The 20,787-nt window shown below is 40.3% G+C and overlaps 1 protein-coding gene across 1 annotated transcript; it reads left to right on the forward strand.

Annotated features, from left to right (window-relative positions):
* The first annotated feature begins 1,693 nt into the window (after positions 1-1,693).
* Positions 1,694-13,978, forward strand: dlc (deltaC). The gene is made up of 9 exons (XM_028797473.2): positions 1,694-2,052; positions 2,168-2,407; positions 2,510-2,567; positions 2,732-2,989; positions 5,020-5,381; positions 9,492-9,708; positions 9,891-10,572; positions 10,709-10,823; positions 13,077-13,978. Exons 1-9 carry the CDS (start codon positions 2,002-2,004, stop codon positions 13,080-13,082), a joined length of 1,989 nt encoding a protein of 662 aa, XP_028653306.1. The 5' UTR covers positions 1,694-2,001; the 3' UTR covers positions 13,083-13,978.
* Positions 13,979-20,787: the final 6,809 nt, after the last annotated feature.

The following is a 20,787-nucleotide window of genomic DNA, read 5'->3' on the forward strand; positions in this document are numbered from 1 at the left end:
CAGGAATGATGCTCTAAAGTAGTAAAAAATAGAGCAAAGTATAATTTTGCGGATGGATGCATATATTGTCTATTGTTAAATATATTCAACTTTGAAAATCAAATTAACAATAAATGTAAATCTATATGTCCGTTATCTTCAGTTTGTTTTATTATACCACGGAGGAGCTATTTAAAGTCTGCCAGGGAAGCACAGAACTCCACTCTACCCCCAAACGCCCCCCCCCCCCCCCTAAAAGAAAGAAAGAAAAAGACACGTCGCGTGGCTGGAGCGCTATCTGCATTGCATTGCAGTTCTAGCAGATGTTGTTGCATTAACCACGCCGCCTAAAATGCAATCTGAAGTTGGGATCAATTGTGGAGGGTGTTACTTGTACAGTTAAAGAACTAGAGGGGTGTGTTGGGGCGGGTTAGAAGAAATAAGGCAGGTGCTCCTAATTACCATACAGCTGTAAGCACGAGGCGTCCACAAAAGCAATTATTCCAAAATCTACCCCCTCGAAAAAAAAAAGAAAGAAAAAAAAAAAGCTCCAACCTCTCCAACAAAAGAACCCCTTCTGATTGCTACAAAGGCCAGTCCCACCCGGAGCCTGCACGGTTTAACGACTCGCACGCGTCAGAACAATTACAATTTCTAAAAAGAATAAAGGAAAAAAAGGAGACTCGGATCCCCCGCGAGACGCGTGCGCGCTAAAACACACACGCGCGCGCACACACACACAGAAACATACAGACATCCCATAATTGCATTTTTTTAGAAAGTAGTCGACTTGATAACTGCGCTGTTAACTATTTAATCTGCTTTCTTATGCTTGTGCATTCAAGTTTAAATTATGGGGCTAAAGCTCTACACATGTACAGCCAACTTTCATAATTATTAAAACGAAAAAAAATGAAAGAATGGAGTTACTTGATTAACAATGTCTGATCTTTTTTTTTTATTAATTCATTTATTCATGTGTGTTTTGTCTCAGACAGTCATGTATCTGTAAGGTGTTCATAATGTTCAACTCTTCGCGGTCATTGAAAAGTACCAATCGAGTTAAATTGATGTCACTGCTCATCATTTACTATTACGTAAAATACACCAGTAACTTCTTACAAGTGGTAAGGACTTACTTTTGATAATCAGTAGAATGAAAACTGCTCTATTAGATAGATAGATAGATAGATAGATAGATAGATAGATAGATAGATAGATAGATAGATAGATAGATAGATAGATAGATAGATACTTTATTAATCCCATATTAATCATTCGTCAATATACAATTCTACAGTAAGAGGCTCTCCGATAACTGCTTTTGGACGCAAGGTGCATTAGATGTACAGGACTAAACGAATATGGATAAAAAAGTAGCAAATGAAATGAAATAAAACCGAAAGAAAAAAAATCCCAGCAGTCCCGTAATGGAAGTCTCTAGGAAAGGAAAACATTTCTGTCAGCTCAACAAGTGACATCACGCATAAGCTCGCATCCACACTTCAACCCTCACCTTATTCAATTACTTAGATAAAATAAAAAATCAATTCCTCTAATCGAGGTAGCTCTCGGTTTAATCTCCATCCCCAGCCATCAAACACACGACCCCCCCCCCCCGACACCCCCCCCCCCCCCACACACACACACACACCGCCCCCACCCCTTGTCCATGCCATTTGGTCGCTGTTTGGCTTGGGGGCGGTTACAGGGGCTGGTGAGTGGGCGGGGCTTAACTGATCTTTCAGTCTTATAAATTCGCTCAACTCCGTCTCTTTGGCATTAAACAACAGCATTAAGTCTTACGTAGGAAAAGCCTGGGGGGTCACGCCAAGTTTGTTTTGCCACACTGAAGCTCCTGTAACTCCTGCTTCCTCGCCTTCCTATGTTAGGATTTTGTTTCCTCTGTGATCTTCAATTTGTTCTAACCAGGATATTCGTACCTTTTTGGGGAGCTTTTTTTGGATAACCTTTTCCCGTCTGCTGCTGACGCTTAGTGGCGGACTAAGGAGACCCAAGAGGATGGCTTTAGGGTTATTATTATGTCTTCTGGCCTTGCTGTCGACCCACCTGGTAAGTGTCTACTCCAGCCTGTTAAGCTCGGGAGTTGTTTTTGCGGTCCATCGCGCCAGGTTGTTTGCGCAGTGACCACAGTTCGATTTTTTTTTCTTTTCCCCACTTTCTCCAGGTGCACTCTTCGGGTGTTTTTGAGCTGAAGGTTCACTCCTTCACCAGCTCTCGGAGTAGTTGCAAAACTCCACGTGAGTGTCAGATCTTTTTCCGTGTATGTCTCAAACATGCTCAGGCGGTCATCTCTCCAGAGCCTCCTTGTACATACGGGACTGGCCACACGGAAATCTTGCCATCAGATCAGAGCGCTATCGCTGACGGTGCCTCTATCCGGGTACCCTTTCACTTCAAGTGGCCGGTAAGTGCACAGAACCTTGCATCAGTACTTGATGAAAACTGAACAAGATTCGTGTCCGTACATATTTATTAAACTAAGCGTTTCTTTATGCACTCGCAACAGGGCGTTTTTTCTCTAATTATTGAAGCCTGGAATGCAGACTCGACTGAACAATCCACAGGTAAACTTCAATACTTTCTATTTTCCACTAGAGGGAGACGCTGGCTCTTTCTTTAATTAAAGTAGTGCACAATTTCGGATTAAATGTAGAGGGGACAAATCCCTGAACTGTAAACAAACGAAATGCATGCAGAAATAAAGTACAGTGTGATTTATTTTTCACAGAAAATCCAAGCAACATGATCAGCCGTTTGGCCACCAAGAGAAGGCTGGCAGTCGGTGAAGACTGGTCCCAGGATGTGCACTTTGGCGAGCAGAGCGAGCTGCGCTATTCGTATCACGTCGTCTGCGACGAGCACTACTACGGCGAGAGCTGCTCAGATTACTGCCGTCCTCGGGACGACACCTTCGGACACTACACGTGTGATGAAGTGGGAATTCGAAACTGCCTGTACGGCTGGAAAGGAGACTACTGCTCAGAACGTAAGGATCATTGTAACGTGTGTGTGTCAAATATTAAGTACTTGTTTCTTACTAGAGATGGTGCGAAAGCAACGGTCATTGTACATACTGTCACTTGAAAATCGAGTGTTGCAATATGTTGTGAAGTAATGCCTTTATCATTTTCAATTTCTTTTCTATTTATAACTTTTAGTTCCCAATGGTGTTCTTTTTTTGACTTGTATAGTGTACGCTAAAAGGCGCTATATAAAACAGCAAATGATTTTTCATAGTGTGTTTTCGAAAACATATAAACTCTGTAGTACATATTTATGCACACAATTAAAAAGGCCAACTTGTACATTACTTACATATTGTTGTAAGAGTGCAAATTATATTACACTGCAAGTATATGTCAATTTACGTTTTGGCAACATGCCATGGTGGCCTGGGAAAGGCGCTATATAATTAAAATGCATCATTATGATTCTTTTTACTAAACAATTTCCCAAAAATCAACGATATGTTTATATTGAGAGTTAAAATATATTCTGTTTAGCCAATCGGTCTTCAGCTGGTGCCAAGATTGTGCATATCTTCGGAAAGTTCTATGCCATGCAATCATTTTCCCCTTTATTGTTTCAAATAGCAAATCTGACAGTGGGATTCGTTTCTCTTTACCATGTTATTTCATGTGACATCTTAAGTTTTTCTTTTTTTGTCATGTATTGTTCTTCGAGGATATAAAAATATAATTTTAGAAATTATAAAAATAAATACAAATTATATAGCGTCTTGAGCATGAGAAAGGTGCTATATAAATAAAACGTTTTATTATTAATTTTACACTACGAAATGTTTAAGTGTGGGCAAAGTGAATGAACCGCTCAAAAGACACACAACACAGTTTCGGTTTAGCATTGTTTGTACTGTAAACCTTAACGAAATGATAATAATCTGTTTAAAAGTATGAATTCATGAAGAAAGCTGGCGACAAATCTAATCGCATTTGCTTAACCGCTTCTCTTAATGAGGGTTGCGGTTACGTCATACATGTGATATTTAATATGTGATTTATGATTCCTGATGACTGTATGTATACACCCACGCATAGATATCTTCAATAGTGGTTAAGGAATTGGACTTGAATCCCCGAGGGTGTTTGTTCAAATCCCATTGCTGACCTTGTGTGACCATGAAGAAGTCACTTCACCTGCCTGCGCTCCTATTGGAAAAAAACAAAAGAAACGAAACCAGTCGTATCTCAACTTTTCTAAATCTTTGTCATGGGACAAAAAAACAAAAACAAACCTTGAGTCTCTTGTTGTTTAAGTAAGTGTTTTTATAGAGAATTAACTTGAGAATCGCACGTTCACTTGCGGACGCACACCTTTTTTTTATACTTATTTCGAGTTTCAGCACCCGTCTCGGCACAGCGCGGCTCCAAAGCAAACAGTACGCGCCTGCCCTCGTCTCAAGTGAGTTAATAATCTCGGCATTATTCTCGCAGCAGCCCTGCCAAAAAAATGCAATCGTTTAAACAGGTTTATTTGTCCTGCAAAAAAATGGGCTTAAGATGCCCATTGTGGCCGGCTTTGCAGCCACGCGTTCGGAGCAGAGACGGAGGAATTGAGGGGTGTCAGGCGTTGCTTAGCGATCAGTAATCTCCTTCACTCGTACTTCTCTTTTTGGAGATTTTAGGCTTGTTGTAAAAAAAAAAAAAAAAAAATAGAGGGGGATGGGGCTGAAAAAAAGGGTCAAACCACCCCCGCCAAACTTCGATTTGCGCCCAGGGAGACGGCGCTCTTTTGTTCGAGTCGACAAAGGGTTCAAGGAGCGTGGTTTAACAGAGACACGCGTTGGGGTTTAATGTGTGCTCCCTTGCGTGAAAGGGACGGCATGTGTTCCTATTGTATGCACGCCAGCTGCCTGGTTTAGTACTTAACAACAACTTGATGTGTTACGAGTGAGCGAGGGGAGGGGAGGCTGGACAAGTATTCTCATTTTTTTTTCTTTTCTTTCTTCTTCTTTTTTTTCTCCCCCCTTTCATTATGTTATGGTATTATCACCAGCCATCTGCCTGCCGGGTTGCAGCGAGAACCACGGTTACTGCGAGCGCCCTGGAGAGTGCAAGTGTCGGATTGGGTGGCAGGGACGCCTGTGCGACGAGTGTGTGCGCTACCCCGGCTGTCTGCACGGGACCTGCAGCAAGCCCTGGGAGTGCAACTGCCAGGAGGGTTGGGGCGGACTCTTCTGCAACCAGGACCTGAACTACTGCACCAACCATAAGCCCTGCTTAAATGAAGCCACCTGCACCAACACCGGCCAGGGGAGCTATACCTGCGCCTGCCGACCAGGCTACAGCGGCACCAACTGCGAGCTGGAGACCAACGAGTGCGACAGCAACCCCTGCAAGAACGGCGGCAGCTGCAACGTGAGTGTCCCGTCCGCTCCGCTCCGCAGCGACACACGCATGCGCAGACATACACAGACATACACACGCATCTTCTGATCTGAGAATCGAAAAGAATCAAGGGGAGCTTACTAAGTACATCTCCAAAGCACATAAATAAACGCACACGTTAAATCATTTAAGTATTCATTTTGAGTATACATTTGAGATAGCGTATACTATTTCAGTATACATACATTTTGGGTTAGCATATATATTCATATATTATTCATTATAAAGCCTACACATATATATGAAGGAATTTGTTTACTTCTACAAGTTTCTCAGATACCAATATGGATTGGCTTATTAAACATCCACAACAAATATGAACATATGCAAACTTGTATTTAACAACAGAGTCTGACTTTTAAAGCAGAGCTCTGAAAATGGTTTCAGCTCCCTGATTGTGTTGAGAACGCCATGGAGGCAGCGTATTACCAAAGTAGTCCATTCTACTTTCCACTTTGACACTTTTAAGATTTTACACAACAAACAGACTGCACTCTGCATGTCTAAATAACCTTGTAGATTATTACTTAATTATGCTTAGATGAGACTAACTTTTAACAGGCCTGATTTTTAAAAGCTTTCTCCTCCTACCTTACATATCATGAACAGCTTATACTGAGAAGTATAAGAAACAGGAACTTGGGTTAAAGATAATACATTTATAAAAATGTGCAGCCTTCCTAGATTATCATGTACAGGGCAGGGTTAAATATAACCTTTCTTCTTTAAGGCTGACATTTTTATTACTAGAATATAAATCAGTGTCTCAAACATGCATCATTGCTTTCCTGTATACTGTAATATATAAATATGTATACATTATAGCATATTTTTTTATGTGGGTGTATATACACTTTCATGTAACTCATTTTCATTTTACATCAATTCATATTTGCTTTCCTTTTTCTCATCTATTCCTCAACTCCGCCATCTTTTGAAAATCAGGCTCCAAAGTGCATGGGTTGCTTGCATATATGCATCAAGTGATATGCCATTAGATGGAAAGTAAAATACAACTAAACAACAACAAAAATGGAATGCCTTTTAGAAAGAGAAGCCATATTTCTTGTATCAAATGACTGTTTTAGCATGTTGCCTGTTCAACTCTGACAATTTACAGCCAGGTTTCAAGCTGACTTTTGCTGGCCCTGCAAAGGTAGCTGTGAAAGGTTGATAGATGATCATCTGGAAGTCCAGGTAGGGCAAGATGATACAATAATGGAGTCGGGGGTAGCGGGTGCATGGGTCTTGAAGGTGGGGGTCGGGACACATGGCCCTGCTTTGATGCAGTCATTTCAGATCTTTTTCGTAGCATTCACTTTATTTCATTAAGATCAATTTAAGTAAAGCAGGGTGATACTGGAATGGCTTGCAGGTACTATAAAATATACAATCTGACCCCAGTTAATAATAGAGAATAGCATGCAATGCATTTCATTTGTGCCTGTGTTGTTCTGTGAGAAACATGGTGGTATGGTGGGTAGAGTTGTTACTGCCAAGCCCTCAGATCACAGCCCTGTCACTGACTGTGTGCTCAGGTTCTCCATCGCATCCTAAGGATGTGCTATTAAGTTCACTGATGGGAGTAAAATGAAGATTCACTGATTGGTGGTGGTTTGAAAGAAGTATTTATCAATCCATCTGTCCATCTTTGTAACCCACTCATCTAGGGCAGGGTTATGGTAGAGCTGGTGCATTTCCCAGCAATCATCGGCTGTAAGGCAGGAACAACCCCTGGACGGGGCGCCAGTTAGTAAATATTTCTTTGTGTAGCAATCAAAGATGATCGGTAATCCATTTTTAAGTAAGATAAATGTAAATGCAACACAGGCTCAGTAGCTCTTAGTGCACAACACCAGTGCTTGAAGCCATACTTGAGGGGATCAGCTATGTGGGCACAACATATTAGGTACCAAACAAATTCCTAATGACATTTGTAATACTTAGAGGTGACAAAGCCTTTACCTGTAAATACTCACACATGGGGTTCAGCTGGTGACTGTTATTTTCCATATTGTCGTGTCATTTGTCTCCACTTTTGTTGGTAGCCTCTAAGTAGAGGCCCACAGAAAGCTTCAAAAGGACTTTTCTTATGTGAGGTATAGCCAAGACCTGCAGTCTTCTGCACTTGATTAGGACTTGAATTGCTGGGAATCCTGATTAAATAGTTACTTTGTAGCATTACATGTCCATCAGTTATCCATTGCACAGTCATGGGGAGCCTAAGCCTAATCACGCAGAACTGGGCAGCGAGGCAGTAACCAAATCTGGATAGAATACCCATAGAGATGAGGGTACACACTCCCTCTCAGTATAAACGTGCCCTTTTGGAGAGTGGGACAAACCTGGAGCACTCGGAGAAAACCCATGTGGATGCCAGGAGGACATGCAGACTTCACTCAGACAGTGACAGGTTTGGGAATGGAACCAAACTCCTTGAATTACTGGGGGTGTCTATACCCACCATGCCACCTTATTATTAATAGCAAAATTAGTGTTGTCTGTTTTTGCTGGCATCGCCATCAAGAGTCTTGGGTTTTGAATTTCTAGTGTATGTTGACTATTCTCTGGAGTTCAATTTAAATTGTTTGTTAGCTAATCCAAATTGTTGATCTACCAGGTCCAACCAAATGACATCATTAATGATAATGTTATTAAGGGAGCCATGCTAAAATATTCAGGTTTTTCCATAACTTTCAGACCCTTTTTCTTTTTAAATCATGTTTTAGTTGCCATCCCACATCCACAATGGACTCTACTTAAAGCACCATATGTCCATAATCAAACATGGGGACATCCCTGTTGAGTTTTGTTTCACACTCGCAGGCAAACTTTCCACCAAAGGCAGAGTTATAACATTAAAACAGACTATTTAAAAAAGTGCTTACTTACATTGGGAAATCAGTGATTTGATTAGCTTTGGAAAATACAGTACAGCTGTCAGGATGGCTGCAGAATCCCATTTGTTCTCCTTGACTCAAAAGATCTGGCAATTTGTTGAAACAATGTAGAAAGATGCCAAGAAAATAAATAGCCTTCTGGGCCAGATCAGTGTACATTGGTAGAAGTGGCTTATGTGCGCCATGTTAAAAGGCACAAAACACACAATTATGCTTAGAGGCTCTGTGTATTGGATACAAGGGAACGGCCCTGCACGGAGCTACGTTTTAAGTTAAAAAGAGAAGGAAATGGCTTGAGAGAGGGAAATGTGAGCCATCCAAGTAGTGCCTAAGTACATATTGAGCCAGGAGGTTAATTTGATAAAGTAGGGGGGTAAGTGTTTAGTCAGAAAGGTTGTCGGGTTCTTCTGTGTGCTTCCTTAGTTATTAGAGCCTCTATTTAGAGAATATCCATCCATCCATCCATCCATCTGTCATGTCATTTATTGTCTTAACTCATTGTCTTACTGATATGGGACTCCTACATGCTGGTACTTTCTCATACTGTTACTTTGAACAACTGTTATATTCATATATGTGGATGAATAATTTGTGTTTTGGAGGTCATTAAAATGTCAGAGAGTATTGCTCTTCCAGTCCCATTCACATTTTTATGTATGTACAGAATATGCTGCTCACACTCCACTCTGCTTAAGGAGGCTTATCAACATTGCATTTTTAAGCAAAGCCCCTCTTCCCTTTTCCACCCTCTTACAAAGGAGGCCATTTTCTGCCGCTGCAGAGTCGGGCCATAGCCACTGGGATCTGATGGCTATCTAGTTTGCCAGTGGCATGGGGCTAAACATTCCAATTCTTTCCTCGCTGATGTTTTTTTTTTTCAACACAATGTTTGCCAGTTGTATGGACTGTGGTGGCATCACTTCCCACTAAGCCAGCAATATGCAATGGCCCCTTCTTTCCCTCTGTACTGCTTATGGTGTTGATGAAAACCTTAACTTAACATAATGAAAAATACTCCTGTTATTCAACATAAGTTTTAGGGAGATATTGTAAAATAATGTTTAAAAAATAATTCTTAGTAGATAGTCTAGTTTACAAGAGTAAGCCTGTTTTTCCGTGGTTGCCCACAGCCCAGATCTAGTTGGTAATTTCTGTCCTTTTTCTTCTGTCTGTTGATCAGGATCTTGAAAATGACTACACGTGCTCCTGTCCGCAAGGCTTTTATGGTAAGAACTGTGAGATCAGTGCCATGACTTGTGCGGATGGGCCTTGCTTCAATGGTGGCACGTGTGTGGAGAAGCCCACCGGTGGCTACTCCTGTCAATGTCCAACTAACTACATGGGCTCCAATTGCGAAAAGAAAATCGACCGTTGCAGCAACAACCCCTGTGCTAATGGTAAGTTCTTTCTTTCTTTCTTTCTTTCTTTCTTTCTTTCTTTCTTTCTTTCTTTCTTTCTTTCTTTCTTTCTTTCTTTCTTTCTTTCTTTCTTTCTTTCTTTCTTTCTTTCTTTCTTCCTACCTACCTACCTACCTACCTACCAGCAATCACTTATGAGCCAATTTTGTCTTGTTTTTCAGGGGGGAGCTGTTTGGATCTTGGCCGCAGCATGCTATGCCGATGCCGGCCTGGGTTTGCTGGCCCCCGTTGTGAGATCAATGTGGATGACTGTGCCCGTAGTCCCTGCCGAAATGGTGGCACCTGTGTAGATGGCATCAATGATTATACCTGTACTTGTACCCTGGGCTACACTGGCAAGGACTGTGCTGTACGGTCAGATGCCTGCAGCTTTTTCCCTTGCAAGAATGGTGGCACGTGCTTTACCCACTTCACAGGTCCTGTCTGCCAATGTCCGCCTGGGTTCATGGGCCCCAGCTGTGAGTTCAGCCTGAAGCCTACAAACGTCCCAGAGCAAGCCAAGGAGCAATTCCCAGTTGCTCTGGCTGTCTCTTTTGTCCTTGGAATTATAACCTTGGCTCTTGTGGTTTGTGCGGCCACCATTGTGCTCCGGCAGATGCGACAGAACCAGAAAGGCTTGGGGCCTGCTGTCCGAAATGACCTGGAAACCATCAACAATCTCTCCCAGTTTCAACGAGAGAAGGAGGCTTTCATCATCCCAGGAGGAGCGGGCCACTGCAAAGTCACCAACAAGGATGCCCAACTGAGTTCCGAAGGACTCTCTGATAAGGCAGGGTACAAGCAGAGACTGATGGATTACAACTACGCAGAGGAAGAAGCTGTGAGCAAAAACAAGTTTGACCAGTAAGTGCCAAGTTCTCGCTGTGCAACAGCTATCTTTTTTTGTAAATTGAAAGTGAAATCTAGACTCTAAAATGTTTCTTTGCTTATTTTTGTTTCCTTCTTGATTTTTTTACCAACCTGCACCCTCCATTTCTAGTAAACGGACTGAGCAGATCATATCAGTGTCTTCACTCTCCTTTCAAAAAGAATCCCTTCACCACCCAGTTTACATTATTCCAGAACAAATTGAACAGTGCGTGTTTGCCACAGAGGTAAGATGCTTCTTTTTTTTCTTGTAACTTGCTGTCCACCAGACCCATAAATGTTGATAAGTGAACCTTAAAGGCTTCCTTTCCAAAATTTCTACATAAAAAATTGGGATGATAGTTACTTCTTGAGCCTAACCATTGTGATCTAATGACAAAAACGTCTAGAATAGAAGTTGGAAGATCTGAAGGATGGTGCTGTTGATGGCAACTCTAAGCTGGCCTGGCATGAACTGTATGGCTGTGTTGTGTGAGTGTGCCATGCACTGGATTGGCATCCTTGATTCCTCCTTTGCTGGACGTTGTTGACTGTAGGCTCCCATAATCCTGAACTCAATAAAATCGATGGATTGGTGGATATCTCGACGTATGCATACGTGAATAAATGTCTGAGTGTGTCAATACGTCAGCCCAGTGGTTCCACTTTGTATTCATCTTGTGCAGTTTTGCATGTTTGTTTAGGAGAAGGGAAGCTTTTAAGAAAGCAACCCCCCCCCCAATCTTTAGCAAATCATTCCCTACAATAACATCCTGTTGTACATTTTTTTTTCTAAGTTTACATAATTCTCACATCCTTTTAGCAGGCCTTTCTTGTAGTCTTGTGACTATGCATAGTTAAGTAATAGGTCTGTCCTCCACACCTCTTCTTCATCTTCTTCTTCTTCATCTTGTTCTTCTAAGCTTTTCCCATTTTCATGTGGGGTCACTGTATTTGACCAGTCTCTTCTACTCTCATCTGTTGTACATTTCCTTGCCTGACACCCCTTTCTCCTTTAGTTCCCCCTTCACACAGACACACCACTTTTTCTTTGGTCATCCTCTTCTCCTCTATCCCAACACCTCCATATCCGTGATTCCTCTTCCCACTCTCTCCTCATGACTTGAATGTACCTCTTTAACCTTCTTTCCTGTATTTTCCTTTTGAAATTTCCTCCACTTTACCTTATGCCTGTAATTTTCTTTCATTCTTGATCTTATCAAGCTTTGTTGTTCCACACACCGCTCTCAGCATCCTCATTTTGGTGGCATCTAGTTTCCTTTCATGCACCTTTTTAGCTGCTCAGGTTTTTGATCTATGCAGCAGTGGTGGTCTGACTCCTGTTTTATACCCTTTACTCTTCATCATACTCAGATACCCTTTTCCAATATTTCTTCCAAGAGTTATAGGCAAGAATTAAAAATGAGCTGGGGTCATTTTGGCTTTGTGCAGTAATTAATGCCATTGCTGGCTCATACCTTCAAGTTCAGATCCCATGAACGACCACTGCCTGTGTGGAATCTGTCCATACTCCACAAGTTTGTGTGGAACCTTTCTTTAGGTAGTCTGGTTTTCAACCCAAAGAAGTGCATTTTAGGTTAACTGGTTAGTCTAAATTGCCCCATGTGAGCGGTAGTAGTTCTAGTAGTTGTTTCAATGTCACATGGGCAGAGTTCTTTCTTGCACGTTCGATCAACATGCAATGTGTTGCCAATCTCTGGTGCTAGGAAAATCAAGAAAATCAATAACTGCATTCTATTGAATAGAAAACCCAAACTAGCTTATCTGATACACTCCTTACCCAGTTCCATTCTGCTTGTTCGGTTATGTGCCTACTTCCTGAAATCCTGTAGAAAAAATTCCAGAGCGGAAGATGACGGCAGAATTGCCAAGTACCAGTGGGTTCCTGATTGTTGGTGCATTCAGCAACAAGTTCTGGTTGTCTTGATCTGTCCGTATTCTACTATACCTTAAAGATTTCTGTTGTGTCCGCATGTTAGGAACCATTCCAAAGCCCAAAGAAAGAATATCCTATGCAAGGAACCTTCGTAGGATGAAATTCTACTTGGAACCATGCAACCCACTAAAGTGCCATTAAAGAGCCCAAGTTTTGAAGTGTGTAGGATACCCTCAGTGCCATCATGTCAGGTCATTTTCTTACCTTTATGAATGTGGGAGTGCGTGTGCGAGTTGGGCCTCTGATGGGCTGCTGCCCCATCCTGTTCCAGCTTTTGTACCATTTTTGTCTTAGAGCACAGTTTGTTACCTCAGACATCTTCTAACAGACAGGCCCTGCTTTTGGCCCACCACCCTTTCAATCATTTTGTGTTTGTGTAAATCATTTTGTATTACTTTAGGGTTCTTTTAGGTATAACTGAATAAGTAAATTTTTTGAATGTTATTCCTTAACTCACGTATTTTGCCCAAAAAGGCAGACATTTTTTTGTGATTTCTGAATTCCAGACTAGCATCTTAATTCTTTCTACTTATTATCCATTCAGGTATAAAAAAAAACTGACCATCCTTACAAGTTGAAGAGAATTTTTTTTTTTCATAAAGAAAAATGTTTACATTTTTTCATTAAGGACAATGATTTTTTTTTTTAAATCTATTTAATATTTATTCATGCTGCTCATTTTTGAACAAAATATTTTTAATGGAAAAAAGACTCCTATTTCTTTTTGGTTTGCTTAAGAACGACAGCTGAGATGATGTCGGGAATGAAGTGGGCCGAAATCCTATTTGCACTTCTTTTTGATATATTTTTATCATCATTATTTTTGTAACTAATGATCTACGAATGAATAACAACCAAGGATTTTTTTTTTTAGTACTTTTCTTTTTATTTCATTCTTGAAAAGGCTGGACCTTTTTTTTTTCTTTTGTGAAAGCTTTTATTTTTTTTGGTGCCACATGCTTAATATTTTCTTAACCTTCATTACATCCAAAGTAGTGACAGATTTTATTTTATTTTTTTCTTCACTACATTCCTCAGGAAATGAGATGGGTTAAAATGTGTAAGTGCCTGTTTTGATTTTTTTGTATTTGTATGCATTCTGAAAAAAAGAGGTACTTTATTTTAACACAATGAAAGGTAGTTTTGTACAAATGCAGAAGAGGTTTTAATGTTAATTGTGTTTTAAGTGAATGTATGTGTGTGTGAGAATGATCAAGTGTGCATGATGTGAGTGTGTGTACAGCAAAAAAAAAAACGGAATAGGGTAAAACAAAGGTGATTCCATTTATTTTTCTAAGTCATGTCAAACAAGCAAAGTTGTAGCCAATCTGGGCTGCAATGGAGGTAACAGGTCTCTGCTTGCTAATACTGTGCCTTCATGGGGGACTGAAAAGCGAGAAAGTGTGTGTGTGTGTGTATTATGTGCTGTGTGATGTCTTCAGGGGTGTACTCCATCCATACTGGAAAGTGAACCACAAACCTGGTAAGCAAACCTGCAGTTACACCCACCGAGCATGTTCAAAATAAGCTAGACACTCATTTATCAAATGTACAAGCATGTACATGTTTAGAGTAAGAAACGGAGTGTACTGTGTATGTGCGCGTGTTTACGTGGTCGTGGATTATTATATACTGTGGACGTTGTATATACACATACATAGGCACACATACAGTACATCGAATACACATGCATACATATTGGAACTGTAACAGAAAAAGGACGGCCATAGTTACCTCAAGATAGAAAGTTTAAAGGCAGAAACGTAAGGTGGGGACATTCAAACACGGTGGCACCTCCATGATGTTCAGTGGTTTTATTAGTATGGAATTTACTTTAAAATTCACATCAATGTAAATAATAATTAATTCATATATAGACATCATATTATGTATCTCTATCGATATATAAAAGATATATACATGCAGACAGATATTGTTGGCTTCCATTTGTCTTTCATCAGTTTCTACCTTGTTCTCTGTGTGCTTTAGCAAATTTGCATTTACATCTGTACCAGTTCTGTATTATTAATTAGTATAATCTGCTTGTATTTTAACTGAGAATTGTTTACTGCGCTCTGTGCCTGCTCTCAGTGAAGAGTGCAATACAAAAATAAGTTGTATTCTGTATATTGAGTGTATAAAGAATATCTTTTATATATTTGCAGGGAGATATAATATATAGGGGAACTGAACACTGAGTGTAAAGAAGGTTAAAGACACAATGTTTCTGCTTCATAAGGGGTGCATTTTATTTTATATATAGAAACATATATTAGATTATATATATTATATATAACAGTATAATAATATATATGTGTGTATGTATGTATATACATATATATATGTGTGTGTATATATATATATATATATATATATATATATATATATATATATATATATATATATATATATATATATATATATATATATATATATGTGTATGTATGTATGTATATACATATATATATATGTGTGTATGTATATAATATACAAAGGACGTTTGAAAAGTTTCCACGCTTTTTTATTAAGTCTATTTATTAAGAATTTCAAAAACAAATGACATCACTTTTCTACATAATCACCTTCGTTTGCGATGCAGTTTTCCCAACATCGTACCAACTTTTTAATGCACAATTACTGCTCCTCCCGCCTTCGCCGTTTCTAATGAAAATATAAAAGTGCTTGAGACTTTTTGAGTGTCCCTCCTATATATATATAATATAATCTAATATGTATCTGTGTGTATACATTCATAGGCTTATTCATGTAAGCATGGTGGGTGTACTGTATGGAGGCTAAATTGAAAAACTGCCTACCCCCTATCCTTTTTTTTTTTTTTTTTCACATTTTTCCAAGTATATTAAAACGTTTCTTTTTCTTTTTTTGATAAAATGCTCAAGCTTGATTTGGCTCTAAAGGTTTATCTTCACAGTATTCACTGATTTGTTTTTATTTTAATAATGAGTTTTGTTTTTCAGTCGCACAAGTTCTGTGTAAAGCGTGTCTTGGTTGTGTTATTATTATTTTTTTTTTTTTAACTTATGTTAATGAAGGACTTTTGGGGGGAAATCACTGGAAACTGTTTATTTGTTTTGAAGCCAAATAACGTCTGTGTTGTTTTGTAATTTAACAATGCAAAAGTGTAAATAGCATCCAAGATATACGTTCTATATAATTTAATTTTTGTATATATTGTGTATTTATAAAGAGAATTGTATATATTTCTATGTTATTTGCTTAAGTTGTTAAAAGACTGATATATTTTTTCCAAAATAAACCGACAGCAAATGATCTACTCGAGCTCTGCTCTGCTCCCTTCTATGGTGTTCTTCACAGAGTGGCGAGGTGGTTAAGGCTTTGGGGTTCAAATCTCACTACTGATGCCGCTTGACCATGAACAAGTCACTTCACCTGCCGCTACTCCAAATGGGGGGAAAAAAATAAAGGAATGTAACCAATTGTATCTCAAGTGTGTAAGCTGCCTTGGATAAAACTATTGGCCAAATAAGAAATGTTAACATGAAACTCGCCCAGGAATCTGGCGTTATTCCACAGTGACAAGTTGGATTTCTGATTCTGTTGTGTTTCATCTTATGTAATCGTCATGGCCTTGCTTTGCTTTTGGCTGATCTGAATGTTGCTGCAGTCGAGGATCAGCACCTCGGTTGCCCCAGTGAACCGCAGGTTGTGCTGAGTCCACCCTTAATTAAGTCAGAGGCAAATGGGGGAACGAAAACTAAAATGATCTGAAATCAAGGACTTGAGTTCCAGATTCCCCATAGTATAAATGAAGATTCTTAATTCACATGCAAATGTGTCGTGCTGGAAAAAGAAACATTGGTTAATCTGAAGACAGAGACAGAAAAAAGATGGATAGCAATTTCATTCACTTAGTATTATTTTTAGGAAAGTTAAATAATAAGTCGTACTATACAAAAATCGCGCTGCAAATCAATGAAAATCAAATGACATAAATTAAGCAGTTAGAATTTAAAAAGTTCATCCTGCATCCTCACCTCACAGCCGCTCTTTATTTATTCTGCTTAACCATAACCCAAAGTGAGACTTTTACGTAGCATGCAGACTTCTGTCACAACAGCAAAATAATATATATACAGCTTAATATATATATATATATATATATATATATATATATATATATATATATATATATATATATATATATATATATATACACATATATATATTAAGTATGGACTACCAGGAGGTACACCAGCCACACAAACACATGACACGGCAGACACAGAAGGCTTTTATTCTGTGGGAAACGTTTTCCAGTCATTTCCCACTAGCACCATTCACAATACAGCCCAGAAATACAGCACACAGCATTTCTCTTTCTTTACTTCCTTCTTTCTTTCCTTCTTTCCTTCGCCTCAACTCATTCACAGTGAAGCATCGTCCCTCTTCATCCCGTCTCTGGCTCATCTCTGTAAGGCAGCTGGCTCCTTTTTAAGCCGCACCTGGGAGCACTCCAGGTGGCTCGTTAGAAAGGTCTGGAATTGCTCCCAGGTGTGGCTGAACCCCAAAGTAGGACTCTTCAGCTTCCACAGCTCCCCCTGGCAGCATCCACGGAACCCAACATGGCCATGCCGACAAACAGTAATTCCCATACAGCACTGCGAGAATCTGAGGTGCCGTTGCAATCCAGTGGGGCTGCCAAGTTGCAGGTCGGGGAAGATAATGCCCTTCAAAAGCCGTCTCTCCCTGTCCTTCCTTTAAGGAGATGTCCCAGCCAAGCAAAGATGCCAGCCACCCCTCACATAAGAAACAGAAGATCAAATAAGTAAATAAACTAACAAGCAGACAAATAAGGAAATAAATAGTCTGAGGTCTTTACACATTCTTGCTTTCCTTACAATTACCATTAAGTGTTTGCTATCCTCACAGACCTCCTATCAGCTCCCAAATTATTTGTACCTGTTTTATTTTGTTCTGAAGTCGCTCGTTTCTTCTTGGATGCCATGTCTGTTAATGTCAGTGCTTTTCGTCTTTTAAGGTTCATTTAAGGTTCATGTACTGTAGGAGGTCAATCTCGACACAACTTCTTTTTCATTGTATTCCCAGTTTGTAAGATCCAGTGGATATCCTCACTACCAGGACTGGTTTCTCGGTGCCCTAAACTTGAATTCTGTTTATTTTTGGATAGCGTTCTTCAGTGATTGTGAGCATGTGCTGATAGCGCGTTGCTGTACCTTCACTTAGTGCAGGCGTAGAGCACTGTGACAAGTTCAGAGGTATTACAAGTTCACAATTATAAACTTTACTAATCATATATCGACTGTGTACACACGAAGATACAGATTTCTGTAAACTGACAGGAAAACAAAGAAGTTCTAAACTGATTGGTATAAAGTTAACCCAACCACAACTGTCCATGAATTGACTCTGGGAGAAACTAAAATAGTCCGAAGCAGCATGCTGGTCAAATTGGTGTCTTCAAACCTTCTTCACTTTCCAATTTTAAGCAGGAGTAACTAATTCCTGTCACAACATTCATTCATTGAGGAAAGATTAAAAGAGATGAGCAATTTCAGTTTAAGCAAAAGATAAAGAGGAGACATGAAGAGTTACAAATTATGAAGGGACATAGTCCAGCTGATCGAAACTGAACACGGGGACACAGTTGGAAACTTGTTACGGGGAAATTTCGCACAAACATTAGGAAGTTTTTCTTCATAGATAGAACCACAGACACGTAGAATAAGTGTGGTAGAGAGTAGGACTTTAGGGACTTTCAAAACCCGACTTGATGCGATTGTGCAAGAATTAAGTGGATAGGACTGGCGAGATTTGTTGGGCTGAATGGCCTGTTCTCATCTTGATTATTCCAATGTAGAATTGGAAAAGATCTGCTTAATAAATGTTCACTGTTTTTTCTTAATCTGAAAAGCTATGTAAGTAAGAAATTGGGTGACTTTATAAATAAGTGTGGTGTGCCCTATGATTTGCTAATTCCTGGCTCCCTGTGCCCCTGAATGGGATAAAAGCCGATTTCTTGGGCCAAGAACTCTTCCCAGGATTCAGTGGTTCTTTGTCAAGCAGTGGATCTACAAGATGGCACACAACCCAGTAAATGTCATTCTATGACCAGTATTGTTAATAGTGAGGATTGGTTCTTGCCTAAGTGGTCAATGTAGCAGGGATAGGCTCAGGTTCCCCTCCACCTAGAGTTGAATTAAACAGATTCAGGCAGAAGATGGATGATTAGAGGTGGCACTTGTCACAGTCACACTTTTGAAATTGCAGCCACACTTGCTTTTATGGTTTTCAATGGCAGTCATGGTGTACCCACAACAAAGAAGTTGAAAACATTAAAATGAGCGTTTCTTGAAGCTGGAATATGTCAGGAAGTGAATGCTCCTCAATTCCTAATGATGGACGAGCCTCCCAATGGCCTTCTACTACTAACTGCATTTTAGGTCCAGAGCTCCTGTATGTTGGAACTCAGAGTTGTACTAATGCAACAGACATTAAAGTACAAGAATCACACTGAAGTTCACACTGTCAGCAGCATTTCTCAGACCGACATTCTTTACATGGTTCTAACAGCTTGTGAGAGTGAATGGATTTGCTCCCTTGTAGCTAATGTAGAGAGGCTAACACATAAGGTTGGTGTGCACCGTTTTTATTACTGCTCAGACAAACTACACTTAAAAACAGACTTCAATCCACAGTCGGGCATCCATGATAAAACTGAGGAGGGCATGGGGGATAAACGCGGCTGGCCTGATCTGGCCTAGTCACTGTCTGTATGGAACATACAACATTCAGTCCATTTGTCACCTGTTTGCTTAGCTGACAGCTACACTGTCCCAATTTCTCATCCTTATACTTCTTAAAAGTTTTGAAAGTTTCTGCTTCACCTACATGTCTTGGTAGTTTGCTCGAGATTCCCACAACTCTTTCAGGCTTTGATCCTAAATTCACTTCAAATGTCCTTTGGTGTCCTCGAGTATGTGATTCACTGTTAAGTTGAAAGAATCCTGCAGGATCCACTTTATCAACGCCTTTGAGAATTTCGAAGACCCACATTAAGCCTCCTCTGCTTAAGACTAGCCTCGCAGTTAGGAGACCTGGGTTCGCTTCCCAGGTCCTCCCTGCGTGGAGTTTGCAAGTTCTCCACGTGTCTGTGTTGGTTTCCTCCCACAGTCCAAAGACATGCAGGTTAGGTGTGCATTGGCGATTCTAAATTGTCCCTGGTCTGTGCTTTGTTTGTGTGTGTGTGCGTGTCCTGCGGTGGGCTGGCACCCTGCCCGGGGTTTGTTTCCTGCCTTGCACCCTGTATTGGCTGGGATTGGCTTCAGCAGACCCCCGTGACCCTGTAGTTAGAGATATGGAGGGTTGGATAATGGATGGATGGATGCTTAAGACTGAACACGTCTTTAAGCTCTGCAATACGCCCGGTAGGTAGGTCTGCATGTTCTCTCCATGTCCGTGTGAGTTTTCTCCCGATACTTTGCATTCCTTCCACATCCCCAAATTGCACAGATAAGCTAATCGGTTCAGAGTGAGAGCCCACGTGAGTGTGTGAGGGTCAGGATGCCCCGATTGCTTTCTACTTTAAGCCCAGCCTGTAATGTAATACGTTAATTTGGAAAATGGATGAGTGATGAAGAAGATTGAGTGATGAAGAAGATTTCACAAGATGGAAGCCCTGACGGTGATGCCTGCTGAATTTCCTACTCAGGATGCATGTCCCTGTAAGGAGAGGAAAGTTGCAAATAGCGGAAACCCAATTACTGAGGAAGTTTGGAATAACCAACATGTTCTCCCAAGGCTCCTTTCTACGGAGGGCTCAAAGTACCTTCCTAGCTCAAAACACTGAACCCCAATTGCGGGGGGTCTGACTGTTGATTTGCCTGCTGCACTACTTTACATGTGTATTATTTCAGCCCTACAATACATTTTCATTATATAGCGCCCCTCAGCACTTCCTTGGGTTGTTTCACTTGGTGCCATTCCAAATAGGAAAAATGTGAAAACCCTTGAAAAGTAAAGTTATTTATTTCTGTATTGCTTAATCTGGGGAAAAAACAACTGCAGAGCCATACCCTCAGGCGGATTTGGCCGACCTTCATGCTTCACAGAGAATATTTTGCTTTGACTTTCTGCATTCTGGATGGGAGCCAATTTGAGTCTTGTATGTTGTGTTAAGATCTCCTGATCACCTGCCATACAGCACAATAGGAGTGAAAATGAGGGCCTTGCTGGGGGACAGGATGGGGGGGGGG

The sequence above is a fragment of the Erpetoichthys calabaricus genome, chromosome 1 (assembly GCF_900747795.2).
Source record: "Erpetoichthys calabaricus chromosome 1, fErpCal1.3, whole genome shotgun sequence".
NCBI classification, from domain to species: Eukaryota; Metazoa; Chordata; class Cladistia; order Polypteriformes; family Polypteridae; genus Erpetoichthys; species Erpetoichthys calabaricus.

Excerpts from the sequence above, each read along its gene's own strand:
- dlc (XM_028797473.2), top strand. The coding sequence starts at position 2,002 with ATGGCTTTAGGGTTATTATTATGTCTTCTGGCCTTGCTGTCGACCCAC. Across the intron at positions 2,053-2,167 it reads CCTTGCTGTCGACCCACCTG|GTGCACTCTTCGGGTGTTTT; the intron begins GTAAGTGTCTAC and ends CACTTTCTCCAG. Across the intron at positions 9,709-9,890 it reads CAACAACCCCTGTGCTAATG|GGGGGAGCTGTTTGGATCTT; the intron begins GTAAGTTCTTTC and ends CTTGTTTTTCAG.